Raw genomic sequence first — 26,478 nt, forward strand, 5'->3', positions numbered from 1 at the left:
TCTTTTAAAAAATAATTGTTCAAAATGTCATCAGAACTTTTCTGAATATTGAATAATTCTGACTCGCTTTACAGATGTTGGAAAACCTGGGGGAGTTATGAAAAAATGGGGACACAGATTTTAAGCTGTGGGACAGCTATGCAGTAAGGAATGGGGGTTGCATATGGAGTTGCGTGTGTGCATATGATGGTTGAAAGTGAGGAAGAGAGGACACAAAGAGATAGCAGGAAACCTTGTTCTATAATTATTACCAGCCCGGGTTTCTGAGCCCTATTCCTGAGGTTAGATGGTATAACAGGTTTTTCCTATCTCTGATGCCTGAGTCTATGTCATTGGCTGCAGTTCAGTCCATCCCAAACACCTCCTCCTCATAAGGAAATTGATGAGAGGAGGATTCAGAATACCACTGAGAAGAATGCTTTAGCAACATCCAAGAAAGGGACATCCTGCCACCTCTTCTGTTTGGACACTGAAAAGCATAATCAAAAATAACATCTGTGTTCACCATTTTATTGTAGATTAGGGAGTTTTTTCAGTGGTGTCTTGATACCTTTGTCAAAAGGATAAAAATATAATCTAAAGACCTTGTTGCACTAGCCAAATGGAGAGTGGTCACAGTGGCACCGCTCCCACTCCCAGGCCCTAGAGATGTTCCCTCCAGAGCAGGGGAAGTTTAAGTGTCCCTGCTTATACAGTATCTGCTGTGGGGGTAAAGAAGCCTCCTGTGCTGATAATCATGCACAATTTAGGATCAATGCTCCCACTTTCAGAAGTTAAAGCAAAACAAAACCCAGTTGGCTTTAGTCTCTTCTCTGCTCTCATACAATGTCTCTCTGGAAAATGGCTCGGGGTAACATTTTTAAAAGCCACTACGGGTGCATCTACACAGCACCCTAAACTCAAAATAAGATATGCAATGTGCATAGCACAAATTGTATATCTTATTTTGAATCTATTTTGAAATTTGAAATTTGGTGCACCTACACAGCGCCAAATTTTGAAACAACGCACTATGTCAAGCCATCCCTTATCCCTTGTGCAACAAGGTTTACCGGGATGGTGAAATAGCACGCCCGTAATTTTGAAAAATACTTTGAAATAACGAGCGGCTTGTGTAGACACAGGGAAGCTATAGCTGTGCAGTGTAGATGTACCCTAAATGACTATGCCTATTTTAATGTGTTTTATGCGCTTAGGTACCTTAATCCCACTGATTTTCAATGGGAGTTAGGCTCCCAACGCATGTAGTCCCATTTTGACATTTGTACCCAAACAAAAACAGGACAAAAGAGCCACAGGAAGGGTGCTGTAATTTAATTTAAAAACTGAGCAGTAAGATCACTGTCTAGACACACTTGTCTAAATCCTTCATAAAGCATGTTTGCTGCTTCGAAATTTACCTGTCTTGTCATTTGCCAGACACAGTCAATGAACTGGAGAAAAACAGGAGATCTGTCTGCATCTGCATGATTCTTATCTCCATGGCCAACTCTCTGATATAAAAACAAGAATAAAAAAAGAACATGAGCTACTACAGTGTTTCACAGAGAAATAGCTTGGATTCTATGTACCAGAATTACCAATGCAGAAGCTCGCAACAGTTGTAAGATAGTTAGTAAGTCTCTTAATTTTGCTGTGTTTATATTATTAAGTGCAGAAGTTCTGGACAGGTACTCCTATAGTCTTTGAAGTGAAATACTTTCTTACTTAAGTGCATTTAAAATAAAGCTAAAACCAAGTGATCCAAATAGAAGATCCAGATGTTATTCTGGCACTGACTTCTTTTAACAGTTGGCATTCAAAAGACTAAAAAAAGTTTACACTTTTATTAATTTCAGATGTATATATAATCCCATGTATACATATCATTCAGTAGTACAACTCATCTTACAGCTGCACAGAAATTCAGCACCTAATGGTAATTACAACATAGCACTTCCCAGCTGCGAACCATTGTGAAGTAGTCATGAAAGTGGCGGAAGTAGTAAGCCTCCAACACTGACCTTGCTGTGTGGCCTTGGGCAAATCACTTCCGAGCCAATTTAACAAAGCACTGAAGCCATAGAGGTTGTAGAAGAATTTTTAAATAAAAGGCCGGGGGGAGGGAAGAGAGGCAGAAAGGTGTGCAGGACCACACAGTTTGGATGGAGACATTCCTTAGGGGTACATTTATCAAAGGGGATACTCTATATCCTACTAACAAGGCAAGGATAGAAGTTGATAAAGTACAGATAGGCACTCAAGAGAAAAGTCAGATAAAAAGAGTCCGTCCATTCAACTACTCACATGAAGGCAGACAACTTAATATTGATCAATTTAATAAAGTGTTTGGATACAAATGCTGAAGTCTAAATCCTGAGATGAATTATCTTGACTGCCTGGTGGTAAATGAGTATATTGCTGTAATGGCCCTCACAGAAACTTGGTGGAACGATAATCAATGGGACACAGTAAAGACCAAGGTTCGAAATATACAGAAATGGCAGTATAAGTTGTGCTGGTGTGAAAGTGACACTATGTATGAAAAAGAGCATAGAAACAAATACAGTAAAAAAAATCATAAATGAATCAAACTGTTGCAGAATCTTTATGGACAGAAATTCCATGCTTGACTAACAGGAGTACAGAAGTAGGAACACATTACTGACCCATTGACCAGGATAGTGACAGTGATTGTGAAATGCTCAGGACAATTAGAGCGCCTACAAAAACAGAAAGCCCAATAATAATGGGGGATTGTAACTATTCCATAGTGACAGGATACATGTCACCTCAGGAAGGGATGCACAGGTAAAATTTCTCGATATCATTAATGACTGCCTCTTGGAGCAGCTAGTTCTAGAAGAAGCAATTCTTCTAGTCCTGAACTGAACACAGGATCTGGCTCAAATGATGAATACTGAAGGAGCCTTTTGGTAACAGTGATCATAATGTAATTAAATTTAACATCACTGTAGGGAGAAAAATGCTAAAAAACTGTAGTATTTAACTTCAAAAAGGGAACTATATAAAAATGAGAAAACTAATTAAATAGCAATTAAAAGGAAAAGTCATATCAGTGAAATACATGCAAGCTGCATGGAAACTATTTTAAAATACCACTGGGGGCTGAGCCCTCTGCTCGCCATGCTCGCCTACCCCCGTCTCTCTGGCCGCATTTGCTTTGCTGAGAGAGCCTGTTGAAGACAGATAGAGAGAGAGAGGTCCAAAGTAAAACAAAACACAATACAATGATCAAAAAAATGCTACCACGGGTAAGCAGCAGAGTAAAAGAAGTGGTTAGAGGCAAAAAGGCATCCTTCAAAAACTGAAAGTCAAATCCTAGTGAGGAATACAGAAAGGAACATAAGCTCTAGCAAGTCAAGGATCAAAGTATAATTAGGCAGGTCAAAAATATTGAAGAGCACCTAGCAAAAGACACAAAAACTAACAGCAAAAATTTTTCAAGTACATCAGAGGCTTCAAGTCTACCAAACAATCAGTGGGACCACTGGACAATCATGTTAAAGAAGCACTCATGGAAGACAAGGTTGCTACAGAAAAGCTAAATGAATCCTTTGTAATGGCCTTCATTATAAAGGATGTGAGGAAGATTTTCGTACCTGAACTGTTATTGCAGGTGTCAGATGTGAGAAACTGTCCCAGACTGAGGTGTCAATAAAGAAGGTTTTGGAACAATAGTAATAAATCACCAGGATCAGACTGTATTTACCCAAGAGTTCTGAAGGAACTCAAATATGAAACTGCAGAACTATTAACTGTGGTAACCTATCGCTTAAATAAGATTTTGTATCAGCTGAATGGAGGATAACTAATGCAATGCCAGCATTTGGTTGAAACTATAGTAAAGAACAGAACTATCAGACGCATAGATGAACATGTTATGTTGGGGAAGAGTCAATATAGCTTTTGTGAAGGGAAATTACGCCTCACCAATCTATTTGCATTCTTTTAGGGAGTCAACAAGCATGCGGAGTAGGATGACATAATGGATGTAATCAAAGTCAGCAACCCTTTGATAAGGTCCCACACCAAAGGTTCTTAAATAAAACCACCAGTCTTTGGATGTGAAGCAAGGTTCTCTCAGGTGTTAGGAACCGACTAAGAGATCGGAATAAACAGTCAGTTTCCACAGTGGCGAGAGGCACATAGCTGGGTCCCCAAAGGATCTGGACTGGGACTTGTGCTGTTCTACATATGCAATCTGCAAAGGGGACGAACTGTGAAGTGGCAGCATTTGCCACAAGTTACACAAGATTGCTTTGAACTTAACTGACAGTGAAGAGTTACAAAGAGATGTTGCTCAACTGAGTGACCGGGTGACAAAATGGGAGAGGAAATTCAACGTTGATAAGTGCAAAGTAAAAGCAAGTTGGAAAACATAATCCCAACTACACATATACAATGATGCGCTTACCACATAGGAATGATCGCAGAGTCATCATCGATTGTGCTCTAAAAACACCTGCTCAAGGTGTAGCGGCAGACAAAATAGCCAACAGAATGTTAGGAACCATTAGGAAAGGGATAGATAGTAAAAAAGAAAATATCATAATGTCGCTATGTAAATCAATGATACAGCTGCACCTTGGCGCATTTCTGGTTGCCACTTCTCAAAAAAGATACATTAAAATTAGAAACTTCTGAAGTACCTGACATTGGCCACTGTTGGAAGACAGGCTAATGGACCAGATGGACCACTATTTTGACCCAGTATGGTTGTTGTTCTGGTCTTAAGCATGTAGGTAATCATAATCTCTCATAGAATGCTTTTCATCTGTTGATCTCAAATTGCTTTACAAAGAAGATCAGCACTGTTATCTCCACTGTATAGATGGGACTATTCATGTCCTTACAATTTAAAAACACATGATTAACTGTTTTGCTGGATTGGGCCCTCAATCGCTCAAGCACCTCCGTTTCACCATATATATAAAATGGAAGAAAATATCACAAGTACACAGCTGAGAAAAAGGTTAAGTGATAATCTAAGATCACACAATGAAATCAATGCTGTAGGTAAGTACTAGATACAGTACTGTATTAGATTAGATAACCTTCACCAACATCAACTGACTGCAGTCTAAGGACAATGAGCAAATATCAAGGAAGGATATAATGTGCCAGAATGGGTGTCCGCAGCATCCATCTTTACTCTGCAAGCTCTGTTGTGGTCAAAAGGACCATCCATAGCCCTTTAAGCTATGTAACTAATCTGGTGAGATGCTCTCTATTCAACACACAAGTAACTGAATCCACTCAAAAGGCAAATTGACTCACCAGCTGAAATCTGTGCCCAAAGCTCAGCCATTCCTTCTCCACAAGCACCTCAAACCCCCGTATTGTTCGATAGTAGCCATCCAGAATGAGCATGGACAAAGAAGTGAGCTGAGCTGTTCGGTCCCAACCATCACTGCAGTGCACAACCACGGAGGTTTTCCCTGACTCCACCTTATCAGCAATCCGAAGTGCACCGGCAAGAATTAGCTGTGACAGAGACAGGGAATTAGTGAAGTTTCTCCATTTAATACAGGGGTGGGCAATCATTTTTAATGGGAGGCCACTCGAAGAATTTGGTAAGTAGTTGAGGGCTGCTCTCTTCCATTATATTAATGGAGGAGGTGAGGGGGGAGTGGTGTCTGGGATGGAGGTTGGGTGCAGAAGGGAGCTGGGGTAAGGGATTGGGGTGTGGGATCTGGGAGGGAGTTTGGGTTAAGGAGGGGTTGTGACCTGGGGCAGCGGACTGGGTGCAGGAGGGGGTACAGAGACTGGGAGCGAAGTGTGACACCTGGGGTAGGGGTGCAAGGGTTTGGATTGCCACGAAGGAAGGAAAGGAAAGAAAGGAAATGAACTAATATAAAGTTTCTGTAAGAAAGAACACATGGATTTCAGCCCCAGTCCAGCAAAGACTTACACATGTGCTTAACTTTATGCACGATGATGAGTTCCAATGAACTCCCATTGACTACAGTGGAATTATTGAGAGTGCATATAGTTAAGCACTCACACAAGTTTTTGCAAGATCCTGGTCTTATTTGGGAACATTCTGAATATTAAATGAAACCCGAAGTAGCAGCTGCCTTGAAATTGTCCCAGGAATAGACAGATACTTCTACTTTTATAGATGTAATACGCAAAAACCAGAATGACCCCTCCTTTAGTTAGATAGATACATACATCACAAATACTAACACACATGCACACCTTGATATGTTCCAGCCAATGAGTTGATTCCAAATTGGACAGCCAATGAGTCTCCTCAATGTTAGGATATACAATCTCCTTCAATTTTCTCAATGATTCTCTCATAACATGAATATTATGAATGTCCAAAAAAACTAATTCTGCATTCTGATAGGCATCCTCACTTTCATAGCCCCCTCCTTTAGCCTGGGGAAAAAAACAAACCCATAGGAAATAACTGAAAAATGTGTTTGGGCTTTCAATTCAATAGCTTCTGCAGGACAAATATTATGTGACATGTATTATTTATAAAGTAATTACAAATAAGCTATCAAAATCATGAAGTAAGAAATCAGGAAACAGTCCTACACATCATTTCACAAACGGAGACAAAACTATTCCTTGCACATAATTGATTTTCCCTGCAGACATAGTTTTCTCTTTAATATTGCAATTTTTATCAACATATCACACACAAGGGTTAATTTTTCTCTCTGATAATTATCAGTTACAAAGGCTGAAGTTGCAAGTTCCTCAGACTCACTGTACTATAGTCTGACAGTCCCACTTTGAGACCTTATAGAAAAGCCTGCATTTTCCCCACAGCCCTTTAAGAGGTGATGAACACAGAGGGTACGTCTAGACTACATGCCTCTGTCGCCAGAGGCATGTAGATTAGGCTACCCGACAGAGTAAAATGAAGCGGCGATTTAAATAATCGCCGCTTCATTTAAATTTACATGGCTGCCGCTTTGAGCCGACAAACAGCTGATCAGCTGTTTGTCGGCTCAGCGCGATAGTCTGGACGCTCCCCTGCCGACATCAAAGGGAGCTGTCGACAACCCAGGTATGCCTCATCCAGAGGCCAGGCAGGAAAGGGATTCTTGCACATAAACAAAGCTGACTATCTTATTGCATACTCTCTAACATCAGAATGCAGGTCTGGTTCTGGGCTGCATGCCTCATCGTGCCACTGACTCACTCTGATTCTGAGAAATCACAGGCCAGGCCATCACGTTTTCAAGAGTGGCCATGGATTTCAGATGCCCAGCTTGAGGCATCTCAGACCTGATTTTCAGTGGTCCTGACCATCCACAGGGCCTGTTAAAAATCAACTGACACAGAGGGTGCTCACCACCCTTGGAATCAGGCCCAAGCTGATGGACATATAAAAATGGAAGCTTCCAACATTCAAAGTGCTAGACTCTCTGTTCTGAATTGCTGAACAAAAAAGTGGTCTTTGCTTCCTCTACAGTTGGAGGCCCTGATCCAGCAGCTGGATTCATGCAAGTGGGTCCTTCTACCTACACAGACTTCCACCGACACCAGCAGGACTTTGTGCAGATGCAAGTTTCTGCCTGTACAGACCTGGCTGGCTGCATGATTGGAGTCATTGTCAATGCACCAATTCCACCTCAGCAACCCTGTCATATCCCCCATTGTTAATACTAAAGGGGGATGGTAGGCTAGTTCTGGACTGCAATGCCCCCTGCTGGTGAGAAAGGAGAGAACATCTAACCTTATTGGCTACAGCATTAACGCTAGGCCTTGCATCAAAGATGAAGATTTTATGAGATTGAGCATTGGAATCCATGACTGACTGAAGATACTTTTCATCTTCCTTGCTTCGCTTTCCACTCACTCCAACCATCGGCTGGCTACAGCGAGTGATCGTAGCTTGGCTTTCTGGATGAATCCATGACAAAACCTTTTACAATACATAGGAAAAAATGGAGATAGGAATTCAGAAGGATAGTGAAATGATTTACTTGTAACTTCAGGGGGTAGCCAAGTTAGTTTGTAAAGAAAACAACAACAAATGGTCTGGTAGCACTTTTAGACATGTTTTGTTAAGTCTATAAAGTGCTACCAGACCATTTATTGTTTTTTTACCTGTAACTGTTTCCATTGGATCCATTTGTACCTTTGATTTGGTTCCAGAGGATTGGATCAAATTAAGCTGTGACTGCATTAAAGTGATAGCACTGTTCTGTATTTTATTCTGTCACTTTAGTATGTTCCCAAAGCTGGAACCAACTTATATTTGTATGAACATGCTTCAACCTGGCTTTTAAATACAGTTCAGCTAATTCTCCTACCATTTCTGTGTGAGAGACAGACCCCTTTTCATGCATGCCCATTGTGCTAAATCTTGTTTAATGTTCCGCAATTAAATAGTAAGCTCTTTTGGGCAGGGACTTGTCTTTTTATAGATCTGTGAAGCAAATAGATTAATATTGGCTTCTATAGAAATAATAAAGGTAATGATTATAGCATTCCTTATTTATAACCCAGTATTAAGAGTCTTCACTGAGAACAATACAGGACTTCAGAAAAAAGTATTCAGTTAACCCTCAAAAGAATCAGAAAATAATGAACAGGGCTAATTTTGTTGCCTAGAAAGTTAAGTTGCACTGCACTTTGGATTTAGTTCAGTTTTCTTGTCTGCTTAGCACTTTGAGTCTACGTCTCGTTCATGCCATTAGTTCTACCAGACAATGCTGCCTTCAAACTCCTGGCAGAAGTCTCCCCCATTGCTTTTATTATCCATCAACCATTTGGGTTTGCTCCCTGGTGTCCTCTCTGTCTGATCATGGCATTATTTATGGTACAAAGGCCTTTATAACCCACATCAAAGTGCCTTCTTCTGTCATACTCACTGGTATGCGACCCCTTGATCTGAAAGATGCTACTTTCTTTAATTCTTCATCTGGAATATTTACGGGCACGACTAGAATGGCAGGGTATGTGTCACACAGTTCATAGCGCTCGTTTATCTTGGTTATTCTCCAGCTTTCATTGGGAATTCCCTGTAAATGAAACAACAGTTTAGAAAATAAACTGCTACAGGGTCCCCAGCCCAAGGGAAAGGGACCAGCAGACTTTGCTTTCATGTCTAAGTATTTAAATTCAAGGGCACGTACAAACATGTCTGTATCAATGAAGGAAAATTATGGGAGCAACGCAGATTGTATGAAATGGCCAGTTATCTCACTTGTCTTTGTGATGAGCTGGTAGAGTGGTACCCTGCAAGGAAGACAGTGGTTTGGTTCCTAGAGACAGAGCGGTGGATAATATCAGCAAGGGTGAGTAAAGCTACAAGACCCCAAGTCTACATTAACACGCATGGAAAAGATATTGAGAAGCAGATGAGGCAAGGCCCGGAGAGCAACTTTCGCCCTGCTCCCATTGTGGCCCCAAATGTAACGGGCTGCAGGAGCAGCTCATGATTACACAGCCCAGGATAGGAGCTGGCCAGCCCAAGCTTTTCTTCTTCTCCGTCTCTCAGCTCACCCTTGGGTGGTACCTCACTGATGCTCGCAACACACAGGAGAGGTCCGAGGCCGGCTGCGGCAACTGGCACCCCAGGCAGAAGGCGTGATCGGCGTCCACGCCTGCACGGCCATCAATGGCCGTGACATCATCATCGGGCGCCCGGGCCGCCAGCGCCCTAGGCAACTCCCTAGTTTGCCTACGCTCATGGGCCACCCCTGGCAACACACACACCTTCTTGATGGGTGGGAGAGGTGGGATGGCAGTCACCAGACAAGGTGGATGGGAGACTAGAAGGGAGAACAGTCAATAAAGCACACGGAAAAGAGAAGGCTGGGCAGATAATGGAAAAAGAGTTAAAATAAAGAATCAATATTAGTAGCTGCATGAGGACATGGTTCAAGGGACACAAGATTCCAATGTACCTAGTCCCCCAGACCAACTTGGGCTTCTCATAAGTAGGGCCCTAGCAAATTCATGGTCCATTTTGATGAATTTCAGTCACAGGTTTTTAAAAATCATAAATTTCAAGATGTCAGCTATTTAAATCTGAAATATCAAGGTGCTGTAACTGTAGGGGTCCTGACCCAAAAAGGAGTCACTGGGGGGAGGAGTTGCAAGGTTACTCTAGGGGGGCTGTGGTACTGCTTCCCTCACTTCTGTGTAGCTGCTGACGAGGAGCTGACTTCAGAGCTGGGTGCTCATCTAATAGCCGCTGCTTTCCGGCCGTCCAGCTCTAAATGGCAATACAGAAGTAAGGGTGGCAATACTGCACCCCCTCCAAATAACCTTTGACTCTTCTGCAACTCCCTTTTGGGTCAGGACCCACAATTTGAGAAACGCTGGTCTCCCAACAAAATCTGTATAGCACAGTATGAAAGCACACAATCCACCTCCGAGTATTCACTCATGGTATTATTTAATTACTTGTCCTTATATTCACATAATCTAAACCAGTGGTTTTCAAACTACCGGTCACAATCCAGTCCTGGGCTGTGGAATGTCAGGCACTGGGTCTTGTTGCTGCAGGGGAGTCAGGTAACCAGAGGGGGAGGTAAGGTACCTGCCTGTCCAGGCACCAGTAAACAGCTCTGTGCCCCAGAAGCAGCCAACAACAGGCCTAGCTCCTAGGTGTGTTTGGGGGAGGGCTGGGGGAGAGCACGCAGGGCTCTGCACACTGCCCCTGCCTGGAGCACTACCTCTGCACTCCCATTGGTTGGGAACCTGCTGCTGGCTGCTTCTTGGCACCACATGTTCTGCAGCGCCAGGAGAGGCAGGAATCCTGCCTTCGCACCCCCGCTGCACCGCTGACCGGCAGCAGCTCACGGTGAGCCCCTCCCGCCCCGGGCCTGACCCCTCCCCCCAAACCCAGAGCTCCTTCCTATACCCCAAAGCTCTCATCTGCAGCCCCACTCTGAAGCCTACACTCTAGTCCAGGGGTGGGCAAGAATTTTTGACCAGGGGCCACTTCAGAAATTTTTGCTGCTCTGGAAGGAGCAGGGCCTCAGGCAGAAGGGGGCAGGGGAAGGACACTTCCATGCTTCCCCACCCACAGACCCTGATTGGTCAGGGGTGGGGGAGCACGCAAAGTCTTTGCCTTCCCCCAGAGAGAACCCCCTGCTGTTCTGAACAGCTGGTGGTTCCCTCTAGGTACCTGTGCCCCTGTGGTGGCACGCTTCCCACTGCTGCCCCCAGGTCAATCAGGGCCTGGAGACGGGGCGCACGTGAAGTCTCTGACTCCCTGCCCCCACCCTCCAAGGGAGTGCTGAGCTTAGAGTCAACTGCCAGCTGTTGACTTTTAAGTTCTGAGCCCTTTGCAGGGCTGGAGGAGACTTCACACACTCCTAGCGCCCTCAAGCCCTGATTGGCCTGGGGCAGGGGGAGCGCGCAAAGTCTCCTCCCCCGCTGCCCCCGTCCTGCAAGAAGCGTCTGGTGCTTAGAAGTGCCGCACCCCTTGCAGGGCGGGAGGAGACTTTGTGCCCCCTCACCCTCACCCCTAGGCCAGTCAGGGCTTGAGGCGGGGGAGCACACACAATCTCCTCCCACCCTGCCAGGAGGGTGCAGTGCTTCTAAGAGTCGCGCACTCCTTGCACTGCTGGGGCAGGGTGGGAGGAGACTTCGTGCACTTCCCCCACCCCCAGGCCGATCAGGCCCTTTTGCCCATCCCTGCTCTAGTCAATTATGCTGTGTTGTAGGAATCAACAATTTTCTTCAACTGGGTCATAAGAAAAAAAGTTTGAAAACCACTGATCTAAACATGCATCTTTTATTCAACTGAATCACTCCCCTGGCTGGTCACAGGGTGAAAGTGCAGACACTGAATCAGACTAGGTCTGAAGGCCACAATCCCACCAAGCACATAAGCATATGAGTAACTTTAAGCACAAGTACTCTCCACTCAACGGCAGTGGGTGAAGCTGCTATTTGGGGAAGCAAGCTCCACAGTCTGTGGGCCTGCCCCCCACCCCACCCCTACTCTGTGTAGTCCGCACTTCCTCCCCACTGTTTCCCTCTTCTCATCCCTTTCAGCCAAATCCCAAGTGTAGCCAATTACATTTGAAAAAAAACACTCTTCTAAATTTTTTTTCTAAAGAAAATGGAGCATGTTTTCCACTGCTTGCCAGATTGTGAAGACTGGACATGCAGAAGGTACCTAATTAAAAGCACTAAATTTGGGAACAGAAAATGTTAGTCACAGGTTTTTTGATATACCCTGAAGAGATTTATTTGCAAAAACTTTGTACTAAGGACAAGACAGCTGTCCTGCTAAATACAATATTAAATATTATGGAATACGTGATGCAGCACTTCTCTGTTTTGCATTTCTTAAGCTGTATTCTAAAATTACTTTATATTTTAATGTATTATTTAAGCCAGATTACTACACCACACTGAAACAAAGACATTTCGAATCTCAGAACGACTTAGTGTGTTCATAACAAAGTTCACTACATTTAGAAAAAGGAAACACTAATTTATTTTGTATAATCTGCATAATAGAAGACACATTTATGAAATTTCACCATATACCTATCTCATAGAATGGGAAGGGACCTTGAGAGGTCATTGACTCCAGTCCCCTGTGTCTGTAGCAGGACCAAGTACAATCCCTGACAGATTTGCCCCAGATCCCTAAATGGACCCCTTGAGAACTGAACTCACAACCTTGGGTTTAGGAGGTCCATGCTCAAACCACTGAGCTATCCCTCCCCTTTAGTGCAGCCTCTGTCCACTGGGAGCTCTGGCCCCCATGGACAGGGGCTGCTGCCTCTTTTTAAACAGGCTCCCCTTGCAGACTGGCTCCCACCTGGCATCCCGTGCTGCTGCCTCTGATACAGCGAGAGCACCGCGCAGTGGGAGAGGACTCCCCAGGAGTGGGGTTGGGAGCACAGTGGCTGCTGGCCCTGCTCCAAGGGACTATCAAATACAGCCTCTCTCCGAGTTACGAACGAGTTACGGACCAAACACTTGGCCGTAACTCGATCCGTTCATAACTCAGACCCCATTGAGTTACACGCGACCACGCTGTTCGTAAGCGCGGGTCGCGTTCGTAACTCAGGGACCGCCTTTACGAGCGCTCCATGGAGCTTTGGTCGTATGTGCGAACAGTCGTAACTCGACCGTTTGCAACTCGGGGAGTGGCTGTAGTTATGTAACCACTAATTTGATGGGGTTACATGACTACTCAATTACTCGCTATCTAACCTCCCTAGGATTGGACTATGCCTGTTAAATGGCTTAATTACCACTTAATGACTCTTTCACAGGTTCAGCATTACGCTAATAGGTCTAGCAAGCTGGAAGGCTTTCCCTCTTTAAAGTTAATCGATCCACTCTGGGGGAAGACTCACCAGTCTGCAACAGCCTGCTGTGGGAGCCTGTAGGAATGGTCAGGAAAGGGATAGGAAGAAAGGAGCGGTTAAGCTCTTAGACCCAAGGAAGGCATTGCCTCCCCTTGTTTCTTATACCCACCATCCATGTTTCCACTGACACCGAAATCACTAGTCTCACGTTTAAAGTGAAGCACATACTAAACTGCTTTATTGGACCAGAACCCAAATGAAGGCCGATTCTGCACTAAGCCTGATTTTAAACCATTTCTGATCAATTACTATTTTCCCCTTCTAGGAAAAGTTCTCCTTTAAAAATCAATTCTCTTTCTCTAAGTTTCTGTTTCTAGGCTGGCACTCGTGTTCTTCAATCAACAGCATGTTTTCAAGCATCTTTTCCTAGTTGTTTGTTCTGAAAGCTCCATACTGTGATTCCACCACACATCTGACCAGAGCAGAGCATCATTCCAGTACAGCTGTCTTAGGGAAATATCACACATTTCAAACTTCAGAATCCCTTGAATGATTTACCAATTGCTCCCCACCTTGCTAGAAAGAAGGAAGCTTTTCTGAAGTCCCAAGTCATCAAGAAGCCTTTTGGGTTTAGCTGAATCTTACTCATTTTGCCGTTCTTTTTCATATTCTGCCAGTCAGCGTGTAATAAAAATTAGGGAGCGATTTCAGTTTTAAATTTAATTTGCCACATACGATCTCAATTATCAACCCATACCCAAGCCTGTCAAAGGTCATTTTGTTCTCTACAGGTTATTTATTGCTCTCCATCATTTTATGTGATTGATAATTTTTAATAAATTACATTTCTCTCTCTCTCAGGGACATTTACAAAGTTGTTTTGGATTCACTTTATATCCTTCCTAAATCTCCAGAATCTCTATTGTAGCAATCTCCTCCAGATCATTTATACCAGTCTGAAGAGATCACATCATTTCCATGGTTTCAAACACATCTGTCATTGGCAACCCTATTTTACCCCAGAAATCAGGCCTATTCTGAATGTCAGACAGCTTGCTTCTACTTGTTGATGTCTACTCAACAAGAGGGAGACTTGGTCAATGAGATGTGTATTAACATGCAAAACCACAGGGTCTCCATGAAATCAATTCACTGCTTATGCCAAAACCAGCTCTCCCAGAACTTTATAAAATCTGTTCCAGAGGTTCTCTAGAGAACACATACATTTTGCCTCTGATTTCTGTTCACCCATCATATGGCCACGGACAGGTAATCTCATTATCAAATCTACTGTTTTATCCCAGTTGTGTTAGAGAATGCACAAATCCCAGTTCCACTGCAGGAACTCAATCCTGACTTATTAATGGACAGTTTTCATTTTAACAAGATTATTACATCATTTACACATGATCCGATGTATTCAGTAAGATTCAAGTAAAGGTTCAAAACTCGCATCAGACACTTGTACCGACCCAAACAATGAGACCACCCAGAGTTCCAAAGAGCAATATGGATCAAAATACCCGGAAGTTTGGCATGGGTAAACCTAAGCAAACCTCTAATGAAAAGGTGCTGGGTCATACCAAAACACTGTGTATTGAAGGGTTGCTTACATCTTGCTCTTTACAGCCCATGCCAATCATTTCTGAAGACCAGCTGGATGTCAGGTCTGATCTGATATGGTAACAACTATGTTCCATCACAGTCAGAATTCAGATCATACCTCATCTTCACTGCAAAACCCAGCTATGTTTTCACCCTGAGATAGCTAATTCAATGTAACATCCTCCCTACTCTGCATCCTGCACATCTACACTGCAATTTTATAGTCTGGCAGCTCAAGCCCCATGATCCTAAGTCAGCTGACCCAGGCTAATATGGCCATGCAAGAGGTCTTTTATTGCAGTGCAGATGTACCCATAAAGTTTTCTACCTCAAGTTAACTGACTGCCAATTAACTTGAAGTAGTTAATACGTTTGTGAAGGCCAGTCAGGAGACAGCCCAAATCTTTGCTCCAGATTATGGACATTTGTACCTTCCCTTGTGTAGGCTGATTCCTTAAAATGGCCACCAAGAAATAAATATATTTTTAACACTCTTTAAAGAAACTTTTTTTTTTTATTATTTAAAAAGAAAAAACCTTTAGGAAACAATTAATGTATAAAAAAGTATTCAGACTAGTTTAAGCATGATGGAAAGACCTTAACACCCATCACTAAATAGGGACAAATCTATACTGAAAACTTGTATCAGTACAGTTGTCTCTCAGGAGTTTGAAAAATCCTCTTATTCCTGGTATAGACAGTACTACGCTGACAGAAGAATTCTTCCATTAACCTAGCTACAGCCTCTAGGGAAAGTGAATTAAGCCAGGTCTAGACTATCCCTAGAAGAATAAATAATGTAAGCTGGAGTTGACATACCTTAAGCCAAGCTTGGAACTGTCTCCAGATCAGGAGAAATGCTCTCATTGGTGCCAAAGGGGGCTCCCTCAGTGGTCAATTTAGTGTGTTTTTACCATAGTTCCCTCTAGGTATGCACCTGCATGGCCATGCACAAACAATTCTAGGCCTGCCCACCTCATTTGCAGAACTGCACAGTACCACTCACTTTTCTGCAGGATCTGGAAAGCGAGTGGTGAGGTGTGTTTTAGCTCCTGCAGCTACCAGGTGGCCCAGTTGGGACTCCATTGTGGGTGGCTAATCTGGCAGCTGGGGCTGGGACCATGTGGTGGGTGGTTGCTCCAGCCAGCCGAGACCAGAGCCAGGGCCATGTGGCGGGTTGGCAGCTGCTCCGGCTGGGGCTAGGGCTGGGTCTGTGTGGCAGGTAAGTGGGCAGGTGGCTGCTCTGGCCAGTCGAGACCGGGGTCAGGGTCGTGTGGTGGGTGGCTGCTCTGGTTGTCTGGGAAGGGTTGTGGCTGCGTGGCTGGCGGTTGCTTTGTCTGTCTGTCCGGGACCTGGGCAGTGGCCGTGTGGTGAGTGGGTGGACAGCTACTCCGGCTGAATGGGACTGGGGTCACGTCCACGTGGCGGGCAGGCAGCTGCTCCAGCTGGCCAGGGCAAAGATATCAATTTTCTGAACCCCCTAATCATTAATACAGTGTCTAAAAGCAAACTGCTCAACCAATGTGCATCCAGTGAAAATGGCTAGATAACAGCAGTAAATTGGGAGAAAGGGAATTACAAATGGTTCCAAAGGAAGTTTATTCAGCACTAAAAAGAGACTAAGTCCCACCAGCAACAAAAAGTCATAATAAACAACATTTCGTTAATGTGAAGAACTGCAGATATAAACAAAATACAGGACTATTCAGTTATCTTACCCATTACAAAGATAGCTTCCCTAATTATCACCTCTAACACTATTAACTCACAGATATCTACCCTTCCCCACCTCTAATATCATTAACTCACAGGCATTCACCTTCCTTCTCCCCCTCCCCCCCCCCCGCATCCCCCTTCAGTTCTGAAATGTGATTTGTCCTTTTCATATGTGTTCACTTTTTTTTAATTGTATCGTTTGGTATATATGGCTGTGACTATTTTCTTCCACTATTTGATCTGAGGAAGTGGGTCTGGCCCACGAAAGCTCATCATCTAATAAACCATCTTGTTAGTCTTTAAAGTGCTACATAGTCCTGTATTTTGTTTTAGCTACACCAGACTAACACGGCTACATTTCTATCACTATTCTGCAGATATAAAGTGACACAAAATCTAAGCTGCATCAAGAGTTTCTATAAAGCTGTTAAATCTCCAAATGCTTAACCAAAGAAGAAAACTTTGTCTTAACGAGTAGAAAACCACAGGGTTTGCCCTCCAAACTTTTCAGCTGGAGCTGGGGGAAATCTCTCTTTTTGAAGAAAATTGGGTCCATTTTACAGAAGCCCTACTTATGCATGAATTTCAGAATACATTTACTAGAAAATTCATTATATGAAACATTTATCCCATGAATAAATTAGAGACTCTGAAATACAGTGCAATAAAAGTTTTGCTGCTAGAAAGATTTTTATGGGTGAAAGAGTGTAAAAATGAATAACATTAAATATGATTCTCCTTAACCTAGCTTAGTCCCCCATACAATTATTTTGACATTCTCAGGCATGCATAATCACAGATATATTCAAATAATACTTCAGATCAGAATTTAGGAAGACACCAGAAAGTACTGGAATGGAACAAGGAACCAGTCCTACACCACTGAAGTTAACCTGAGTTTTGCCATTAACTTCAAAAGATTCAGATTAAAGCTCAAAAGTTGTGGCTTTTCCCTTTTGTAAAATGGTTATTAAGGGTATCTGAAGATAGTTTTCTTTCTGTATCTGTTGTTAGGAAAGATATTCAGGCATGATGTGAATGAGTCTAATTAAGCTAAACCTCCATATGTACCATATGTAATGGCTCAAAATATGCCTGTATGGTTTGTTTAGTCATTAGATTATCTGACTAAGAATTTCTGAACTCAAATTAGTATGTATAGAAAGCTGTCATATTCCTTTATACTAGATGTACATAGGTGTGCCTCTGTTTCCCCTCTGTACAGTTGTGAGGCTACATGCATTGGTGATTGTGAGGTGGTCAGATATTGGAGTGAAGGAGAATGGGGTGAGTTTCTTGGTAGGCTGACTGCATGTGTCCCAGTGAGACTGGGGAAGCATCATTAACACAGGTGTTGTAAACCTGAGCTTTGATGCCTTCAGGAAAGAGTCACACTTCCCTCGGTGGTGCAGCTTCTCCCTCACCTGGCTGTGGATCTCCTTCCATGTGCGCCTCACATTGAACCAAGCCAGCCCCTTGGGTCTACCTCATGTCTTGTCCCCCATCCATCCCCTACAGGCCTTGGGGAGGCAGAGAATAGCCACAGCACAGTGTTAATTATCCCATATTTTAGTAGTCTTTCTTCCATAACATATATATCTATTTCTAAGATATTTGTTAGTAACTGGTGGGTGCCACGGTGGCACACATCATCTCAATATGGAAATGCCGTGCGGAGCCTGGGATCAGCTGGGCTGATCCCCAGCTCAGCTGCGCAGCAGCTCCCCCTTTGAAACGCCGCCTTGGCATTTCAAGGGGCAGTGCCGTGGAGCCTGGGATCAGCTGGGGAATCCTCAGCTGACCCCGGGTTCTGGGGAAGTGCTGTGCGGAACCCAGGGTCAGCCGGGGAGTCCCCAGCTGATCCTGGGCTCCATGTCTTTGAAATACACAGGAGCCCCTGCTAGCGACTCTTGTACATTTCAAAGCTGGCACGCTGCACGCAGCCCAGAGTCACCGGGACTTCACACTGGCCCTGGCTGCACACAGAGTTCCACAGAGCCCACAAGGGGCTCTTGTTCATTTCAAAGGAGGAATGCGGAAGTGCGTATCGATTAGTCAAGAAATTCCATCGACTACTAGACTAGTCAATTAACCGCAATTTAACATCCTTAACCAGTACCTGATCCTGCAGACACTTCTGGGGAGGGTACTTGCTCCTTACATATAATCAGTAATTATAATGCAGCGCAGACCTTAACGTCCAAAGAATTATGTGTAGGAACAAGAATGTGACACAAGCACCTACCTGTCTTCTGTACTCCAAAATAGGGTCGTACACCTTCCAACCATTGTCTGGGAAAACTTCTCTGTATTCAAATGCAAAAAGGGGCTAAGAAAAAGAACAGTTCTCATGAAATATTCAATGTTGTCTGACATTTCAGATAACAACCAGCGATTTCTCTTTTGTTTCTAGGATATTACTTTTCCTTATGGCTATGTTAAGTAATTGACATTCCCATTGTACAGAGTAATTAACACACCAAATGTACATTCCTCTACCTTTGCTATCACACTGATCTATTGCCTCCTACATCACAGGTACAAAAGGTGTTTAAGAAAATCCTTTGTGTGGCAAGAATGCTTCTCTCCCACATTATGTAGAAGTACATCCTTTACCCAGCATCTAAGGCAACAACTGTATGATCATCACATCCCTGAATGGACCCAGGCTCACCGATGGGGGGGCGGGCCAAGTGGGCTACTGCCCCAGGGCCTGGCAATTCAAAGGGGCCCAGGGCTCCCTGCAGTGGGTGGAGCGCTGGGCCTTTTAAGTTGCCATCAAAGCAAAAATCCCAGGTGGCGTGGCGCTGTGAAAGGGGACATAATCCAGGTGGTGCTGAGGGCCAATTTCCCCAACCCTGCCCCTTCTGGGAATGCAGAGCTGCTTCTCCTCGCAATCCTTGCCATGGAGCCTGGCAAGTATGTCAGTTCGCCTGGATGGACCAGCTGTTCTGCACACGTGAGAGCAGTCAGCCAAAAACTGACTGTGAATCTCTGACAGATTCTGCTCCATTACAAGCATGTGAGCATCAGTGAGAAACGTCCCCACCTCCAGAGTCTCAAATACGTTGTGACTAATTGTACAGTGACATAGAGGAGGTGCATTTCCTTTACACACAAAGAACATACTGTATTTCAGTTACACAATATGGCATGATCATGCAACTTGTTGCACATGGACACAGCAATCTGCACAGAGCCCCACTGAAGTAAGCAGGTCCCACTCAAGTTCTCTTGCTGGTGCTCACATCAGCGGGTCTCCCTGGGGCAGGTACAGAATATACCTACAGCGCTGCAGGACTTGGGAATTTATGACCTGTGCCTTCTCCCTATGCTTATCCAATGGCATGTAAAACGTGACCAACTGCTGCTCTACCTCCTGTAAAGTCAATGACAAGAGTCCCAGGGATTTTAATGGAAGCTGGATGAGGCTCTGAGGTTGTTCAAGCATTTAATAAATAATAATTTACACTTACATAACACTTTCCATTTGCAATCTCGGTGCTTTACAGATAATTAATAAAGTTGTAGCACTCCTTGGGAATAGACAATGTATTATTATCTGAGAAATGGAAAAGTGAGACAAAAAAAGATGACATGCCCAAGGTCCCCTTGGAAGTGTAGGACAGATACAGAAATAGAACCCAACCTCAGGACTCCTGATCTAGTGCTTTCATCACTAGATCAGACCTCCTAGTTTTTAAACACACTGGAATAACAGCTAAGCAGAATTTTGGCCACAGAGGATATGTCTATGGTGCAACTAAAATCTGTGGTTGTCTCATGCCAGCGAGCTCAGGCTAAGGGGCTCAGGCTAAGAGGCTGTTAGGCTACAGTAAGCACAGACTCTAGGGCAGTGTTTCTTAAACTGTGTTCCGTGGTGTGCCGTGAGGCAGTTGGAGGTGTGCTGTGGAGAACAACAGAGTTCAAAATGGCCACCCTTAAAGGGGCAAGTGACTTTTTTTTTTTTTTGCTCAGTAACTTTCCCCCGGACCCTTTTGTTTGTTTTTTGTTTGGTGTTTCTCGGTCTTAAAAAGTTTAAGAAACACTGCTCTAGGGCCTTGAGAGGTGGCAGGGTCCCAGAGCTCTGACTGCAACCTGAGCCCAAACATCTACACTAGAATTAAACAGCCCTATTTGATTTTAACAAATAGGGAGGAACTAGTTGAGAACTTGAAAGTGGAAGACAGTATGGGGAACAGTGATCATGAAATAATAGAGTTCATGATCTTAAGGAAAGGTAGAAGGGAGACCACCACAATTGAGGTAATGGATTTCAGGAAGGCAGATTTTGATAAGCTCAGAGAACTTGTAGGTAAGGTCCCATGGGAAGCAAGACTGAAGGGAAAAACAACTGAGGAGAGTTGGAAGTATTTCAAAGGGACGTTGTTAAGGGCCCAAAAGCAAACAATTCCACTGTGTAGGAAAGATAGAAAATATGGCAAAAGACCAGCGTGGCTTAACAAGGAGATCTTGCATGATCTCAAAATAAAAAAGGAGTCGTATAAAAAATAGAAACTAGGACAAATAACAAAGGATGAATATAGGCAAGCAACACGGGAATGCAGGGACAAGATTAGAAAGGCAAAGGCACAAAATGAGATCAAACTAGCTACAGGCATAAAGGGGAACAAGAAGACCTTTTATAAATACATTAGAAGCAAGAGGAAGACCAAGGACAGGGTAGGCCCACTGCTCAGTGAGGAGGGAGAAGCAGTAACAGGAAACTTGGAAATGGCGGAGATGCTCAATGACTTCTTTGTTTCGGTCTTCACCGAGAAGTCTGGAGGTGTGCCTAACGTAGTGAATACAAGCAGAGAGAGGGTAAGTTTAGAAGATAGGATACACAAAGAACAAGTTAAAAATCACTTAGGAAAGTTAGATGTCAGCAAGTCACCAGGTCCTGATGAAATGCATCCCAGGATACTCAAGGAGCTGATAGAGGAGGTATCTGAGCCTTTAGCTATGATCTTTGAAAAATCATGGAAGACAGGGGAGATTCCAGAAGACTGGAAAAGGGCAAATATCGTGCCCATCTATAAAAAGGGGAATAAGAGAAACCCAGGAAACTACAGACCGGTCAGTTTAACGTCTGTCCCAGGCAAGATAATGGAGCAGGTAATTAAGGAAATCATATGCAAACACTTGGAAGGTAATAAAGTGATAGGGAATAGCCAGCATGGGTTTGTGAAGAACAAGTCATGCCAAACTAATCTGATAGCTTTCTTTGATAGGATAACGAGCCTTGTGGATAAGGGAGAAGCGGTGGATGTCATATACCTAGACTTTAGTAAGGCATTTGATACGGTCTCGCATGATATTCTTATTGATAAACTAGGCAAATATAACTTAGATAGGGCCATGATAAGGTGGGTGCATAATTGGCTGGATAACCATAGTCAGAGAGTTGTTGTTAACTGTGCTAAATCCTGCTGGAAAGGGATAACAAGTGGAGTTCCGCAAGGGTCTGTTTTGGGACCCGTACTGTTCAATATCTTCATCAATGATGTAGATATTGGGATAGAGAGTACGCTTATTAAGTTTGCAAATGATACCAAACTGGGCGCGGTTGCAACTTCTTTGGAGGATAGGGACATAATTCAAAATGACCTTAGCAAGTTAGAGAAATGGTCAGAGGTAAACAGGATGAAGTTTAATAAAGAGAAATGCAAAGTGCTCCACTTAGAAAGGAACAATCAGTTCCATACATACAAGATGGGAAGCGACTGTCTAGGAAGGAGCATGGCGGAAAGGGATCTAGGGGTCATAGTGGACCACAAGTTGAATATGAGTCAACAGTGTGATGCTGCTGCAAAAAAAGCAAATATGATTCTAGGTTGTATCAACAAATGTGTTGTAAGCAAAACTCGTGAAGTCATTCTGCTGCTCTACTCTGCACTAGTTAGGCCTCAGATGGAGTACTGTGTCCAGTTCTGGGCGCCACATTTCAAGAAAGATGTGGAGAAATTGGAAAGGGTACAGAGAAGAGCGACAAGAATGATTAAAGGTCTAGAGAACATGACCTATGAAGCCAGGCTTCATGAACTGGGCTTGTTTAGTTTGGAAAAAAGAAGATTAAGGGGGGACATGATAGCGGTTTTCAAATATCTAAAAGGGTGTCACAAGGAGGAAGGAGAAAATTTGTTCCTCTTGGTTTCTGAGGACAGGACAAGGAGTAATGGGCTTAAAGTGCAGCAGGGGAGGTTTAGATTGGACATTAGGAAAAAATTCCTAACTGTCAGGGTGGTCAAATATTGGAATAAATTGCCAAGGGAGGTGGTGGAATCTCCCTCTCTGGAGATATTTAAGAACAGGTTAGATAGACATCTGTCAGGGATGGTGTAGACGGAGCTTGGTCCTGCCTTGAGGGCGGGGGGTTGGACTCGATGACCTCTCGAGGTCCCTTCCAGTCCTATGATTCTATGATTCTATGAGCCCCTCAGCCTGCGCCCCAGAAGCCCAAGTCAGCTAACACAGGCCAGACGTGGGTTTTTAATTGCAGTGTAGATGTCCCAGAAATGATTTAAGTTCAGCATTTCTTCTCTCCGCTAAAATCACCCCATAAAAATAGTGCATTATCTAAATGAAGCTGTGTACCAGCATCCTGCATCTTTTCGTAAGCACAGGAGAAACAGCCTACCAAGTTGTTGGATACTGGAAAGGCATATTTCATTAGGTTCTCAAATATGGATCGCCTACTTCGTCCCTCAGGTTTATGAGCAAATCGTAGGTTTCGAATATCCTAGGAAAGTTAAACAAAGCATCACATTAAACTGTTATCAAACTTCAGACACAACCTGAATGTATACAGAGACTCTGAGGAGACCCAGGAGAACTGAAATTCTGAAATACAGAATTGCAACCCTGGTTTCTACATCTGAACAGTTTCTATGAAGACGGTCAGTGGCACAGCTCTAACGCAACCCCAACGCACTGCACTCTCCTTCAAAACCAACGTTCTGAAGCTAGAAGAGCCACGCTCAATACATTTCACCCCCGAGGGAGAAACTTCTCATGTCAAGCATAGATTTGTTGTAAACAATTTAAGAGCCTATAGTAACCAATGGAAAATGGTGGTCGCACTATAGGGTTCATATACATGAATAAACATTTTCAAACGTCTCAGAGGGGTAGTTGTGTTAGTCTGGAACTGAAAAACTTAAAAAACAACAAATAATTCTGCAGCACATTAGAGACTAGCAAAACATAAATGGTATGTTCATCGGTACAACCCACTTCTTCAGATGAATGGAGTAAGGCATCGAGGGTACAAATAAATAGCAGAGAAAGAGAGGGGATGGGGAAGGAAAGAGAAAGAAAACTAGGAGTGTCTGTGCTAAATGAGGGTAACAGAGTGGGCTATAAGAACCTGGTACTTAGCTTATTATGTCATTAAGAGTATGGAATGTAGCAGCCCATCCAGGGCAGGTCTTTGTTCAGTCCTTGATTACATGTTTTTTTCCTTCTCTTTCCCTCCCAGTCTCTAAGGTGCTGCATGTCAACAGCACTTTTGTGGCAAAACCTTCCCAGTGTAGACGTAGCCTAACTTTCCATGCATATGGACAGAGGATTAGGGATGTGAACGACTAGGCGACTAGTCAACTAAACAATAAACTTATCAAACAGTTGACACACTAGTCGACTAGTCTCTTCCCCCCACCTTGCTTTCTGAGAGAGGCAGTGGGGAGGAGGGAGAGAAAGGGTTGCTTCAAAGCGGTGCTGCTGCTTTGAAATGCCGCATGCAGCCTGGGGCCAGCTGGGGACTGCTTGAGTGCCCCACCGGCCCCGTGCTCCCCGCTTTCACCTTTGAAGTGTAGCAACAGCCCTTATTGACTAAATGAATGCAAACTGCATCAACTAATCAAAATTCTACATCCCTACTGAGAATATCAATGGAGACCATGACACCATCTCTTTGCCTCTTTCTTGCTCCACATCTCTGGATTATGATTTGTAACAAAGGGAAGCTTTGAGCAATAGACTGAGGACCCCCCCAATCTTTTGGGTTATCCAGAGAGATTTACTGCAAGCAAGCAGAGTTAACATCCCCGGTATTAATCCTGATCTACAAACTCTGAAATTAACTGTAATGTATAGGATTCACTTGAAACATGATATTCTTATCAATAAACTAGGCAAATACACATTAGATGGGGCTACTATAAGGTGGATGCATAACTGGCTGGATAACCGTACTCAGAGAGTAGTTATTAATGGTTCACAATCCTGCTGGAAAGGTATAACAAGTGGGGCTCTGTAGGGGTCTGTTTTGGGACTGGCTCTGTTCAATATCTTCATCAACGATTTAGATATTGGCATAGAAATTACGCTTATTAAGTTTGCAGATGATACCCAGCTGGGAGGGGTTGCGACTGCTCTGGAGGATAGGGTCATAATTCAAAATGATCTGGACAAACTGGAGAAATGGTCTGAGGTAAACAGGATGAAGTTTAATAAAGAAAAATGTAAAGTGCTCCACTTAGGAAGGAACAATCAGTTTCATACATACAGAATGGGAAGCGACTATCTAGGAAGGAGTACGGCAGAAAGGGATCTAGGGGTTATAGTGGACCACAAGCTGAATATGAGTCAGCAGTGTGATGCTGTTGCAAAAAAAGCAAACATGATTCTGGGATGCATTAACAGGTGTGTAGTGAGCAAGACACGAGAAGTCATTCTTCCACTCTACTCTGCACTGGTTAGGCCTCAATTGGAGTACTGTGTCCAGTTCTGGGCACTGCATTTCAAGAAAGATGTGGAGAAATTGGAGAGGGTACAGAGAAGAGCAACAAGAATGATTAAAGGTCTAGAGAACATGACCTATGAGGGAAGGCTGAAGGAATTAGGTTTGTTTAGTTTAGAAAAGAGAAGACTGAGGGGGAACATGATAGCCATTTTCAGGTATCTAAAAGGGTGTCATAAGGAGGAAGGAGAAAACTTGTTCATCTTGGCCTCTGAGGATGGAACAAGAAGTAATGGGCTTAAACTGCAGCAAGGGAGGTTTAGGTTGGACATTGGGAGGGAGTTCCTGACTGTTGAGGTAGTTAAACACTGGAATGAATTGCCCAGGGAGGTTGTGGAATCCCCATCTCTGGAGATATTTAAGAGTAGGTTAGATAAATGTCTATCAGGGATGGTCTAGACAGTATTTGGTCCTGCCATGGAGGCAGGGGACTGGACTCAATGAACTCTCAAAGTCCCTTCCAGTCCTAGCATTCTATGATTCTATGATTTAAGAACTCTCTTCCATTTTTTATATCAATAAACCTTTTGTTTTTAGCTTACTACAGGATTTAGGTTTTATGTAATATCTGAAGTATATTTTGACCTGGGATGAAAATATACCTGAAGTATATTTTGACTTAGTTCATTGGAACTGGATGAACCTAATATATGTGATAATTTATCACAGAAGTCAGGTTAGTCTGGGTGGTGCACGAGGGCTGAGAAGGCCTGAAGGGACATAACTAGCATAGTATTTTGGAAGCCTGCATTCATTACTGGCTTGCTGAAATCTTATGATAGAGTATGTCCCCAATTTGGGGAACAGCCCTGTTTTCTGGTCTGACCTGAGATTGATCTCTTAGTTGTGTCCCACACCAGACAGCGTGACGCCTTCTTTTAAAAAAAACATCTTCTCCCCTAGCCCACTTACCTTGCATACAATTTCCAGCCCATATGAATTCTCACCACGACTGGAAGCGCCTCCAATTTTCTCCACTCTGTTAATCACACCTAAAGAAGCATCTAGGACAAACGGAGGGTCCTGGAAACCATTGAAAATGTGTTAGTTTAAAAGGGAAAAAAAATCCAAACCAAACACCACCACATGTAACCGCTGCTTACACAGAGTCATAACAGAGGGCCCTGTGTGGCAGAGCATAGAGTAGATACAGGA

At 43.5% G+C, this 26,478-nt stretch overlaps 1 protein-coding gene across 3 annotated transcripts in view; it reads right to left on the bottom strand.

Moving 5' to 3' along the window:
• MTMR2 (myotubularin related protein 2) overlaps positions 1-26,478 on the bottom strand; it is an 87,396-nt gene that overhangs the window by 5,334 nt on the left and 55,584 nt on the right. For 2 of the 3 annotated variants that reach the window (XM_089775727.1, XM_089775729.1), the window contains 8 exons: positions 26,236-26,346; positions 23,221-23,322; positions 18,826-18,909; positions 8,844-8,993; positions 7,703-7,891; positions 6,205-6,390; positions 5,281-5,487; positions 1,401-1,493 (listed from right to left, as the gene is read on the bottom strand). In XM_089775727.1, coding sequence (XP_089631853.1) covers positions 1,401-1,493; positions 5,281-5,487; positions 6,205-6,390; positions 7,703-7,891; positions 8,844-8,993; positions 18,826-18,909; positions 23,221-23,322; positions 26,236-26,346 — 1,122 coding nt within the window. The remainder of the gene's footprint in view (positions 1-1,400; positions 1,494-5,280; positions 5,488-6,204; positions 6,391-7,702; positions 7,892-8,843; positions 8,994-18,825; positions 18,910-23,220; positions 23,323-26,235; positions 26,347-26,478) is intronic. The other variant, XM_089775728.1, reaches the window with a different exon arrangement.

The sequence above is a fragment of the Pelodiscus sinensis genome, chromosome 1, assembly GCF_052426305.1.
Source record: "Pelodiscus sinensis isolate ZL-2025 chromosome 1, ASM5242630v1, whole genome shotgun sequence".
Classification (NCBI taxonomy): Eukaryota; Metazoa; Chordata; order Testudines; family Trionychidae; genus Pelodiscus; species Pelodiscus sinensis.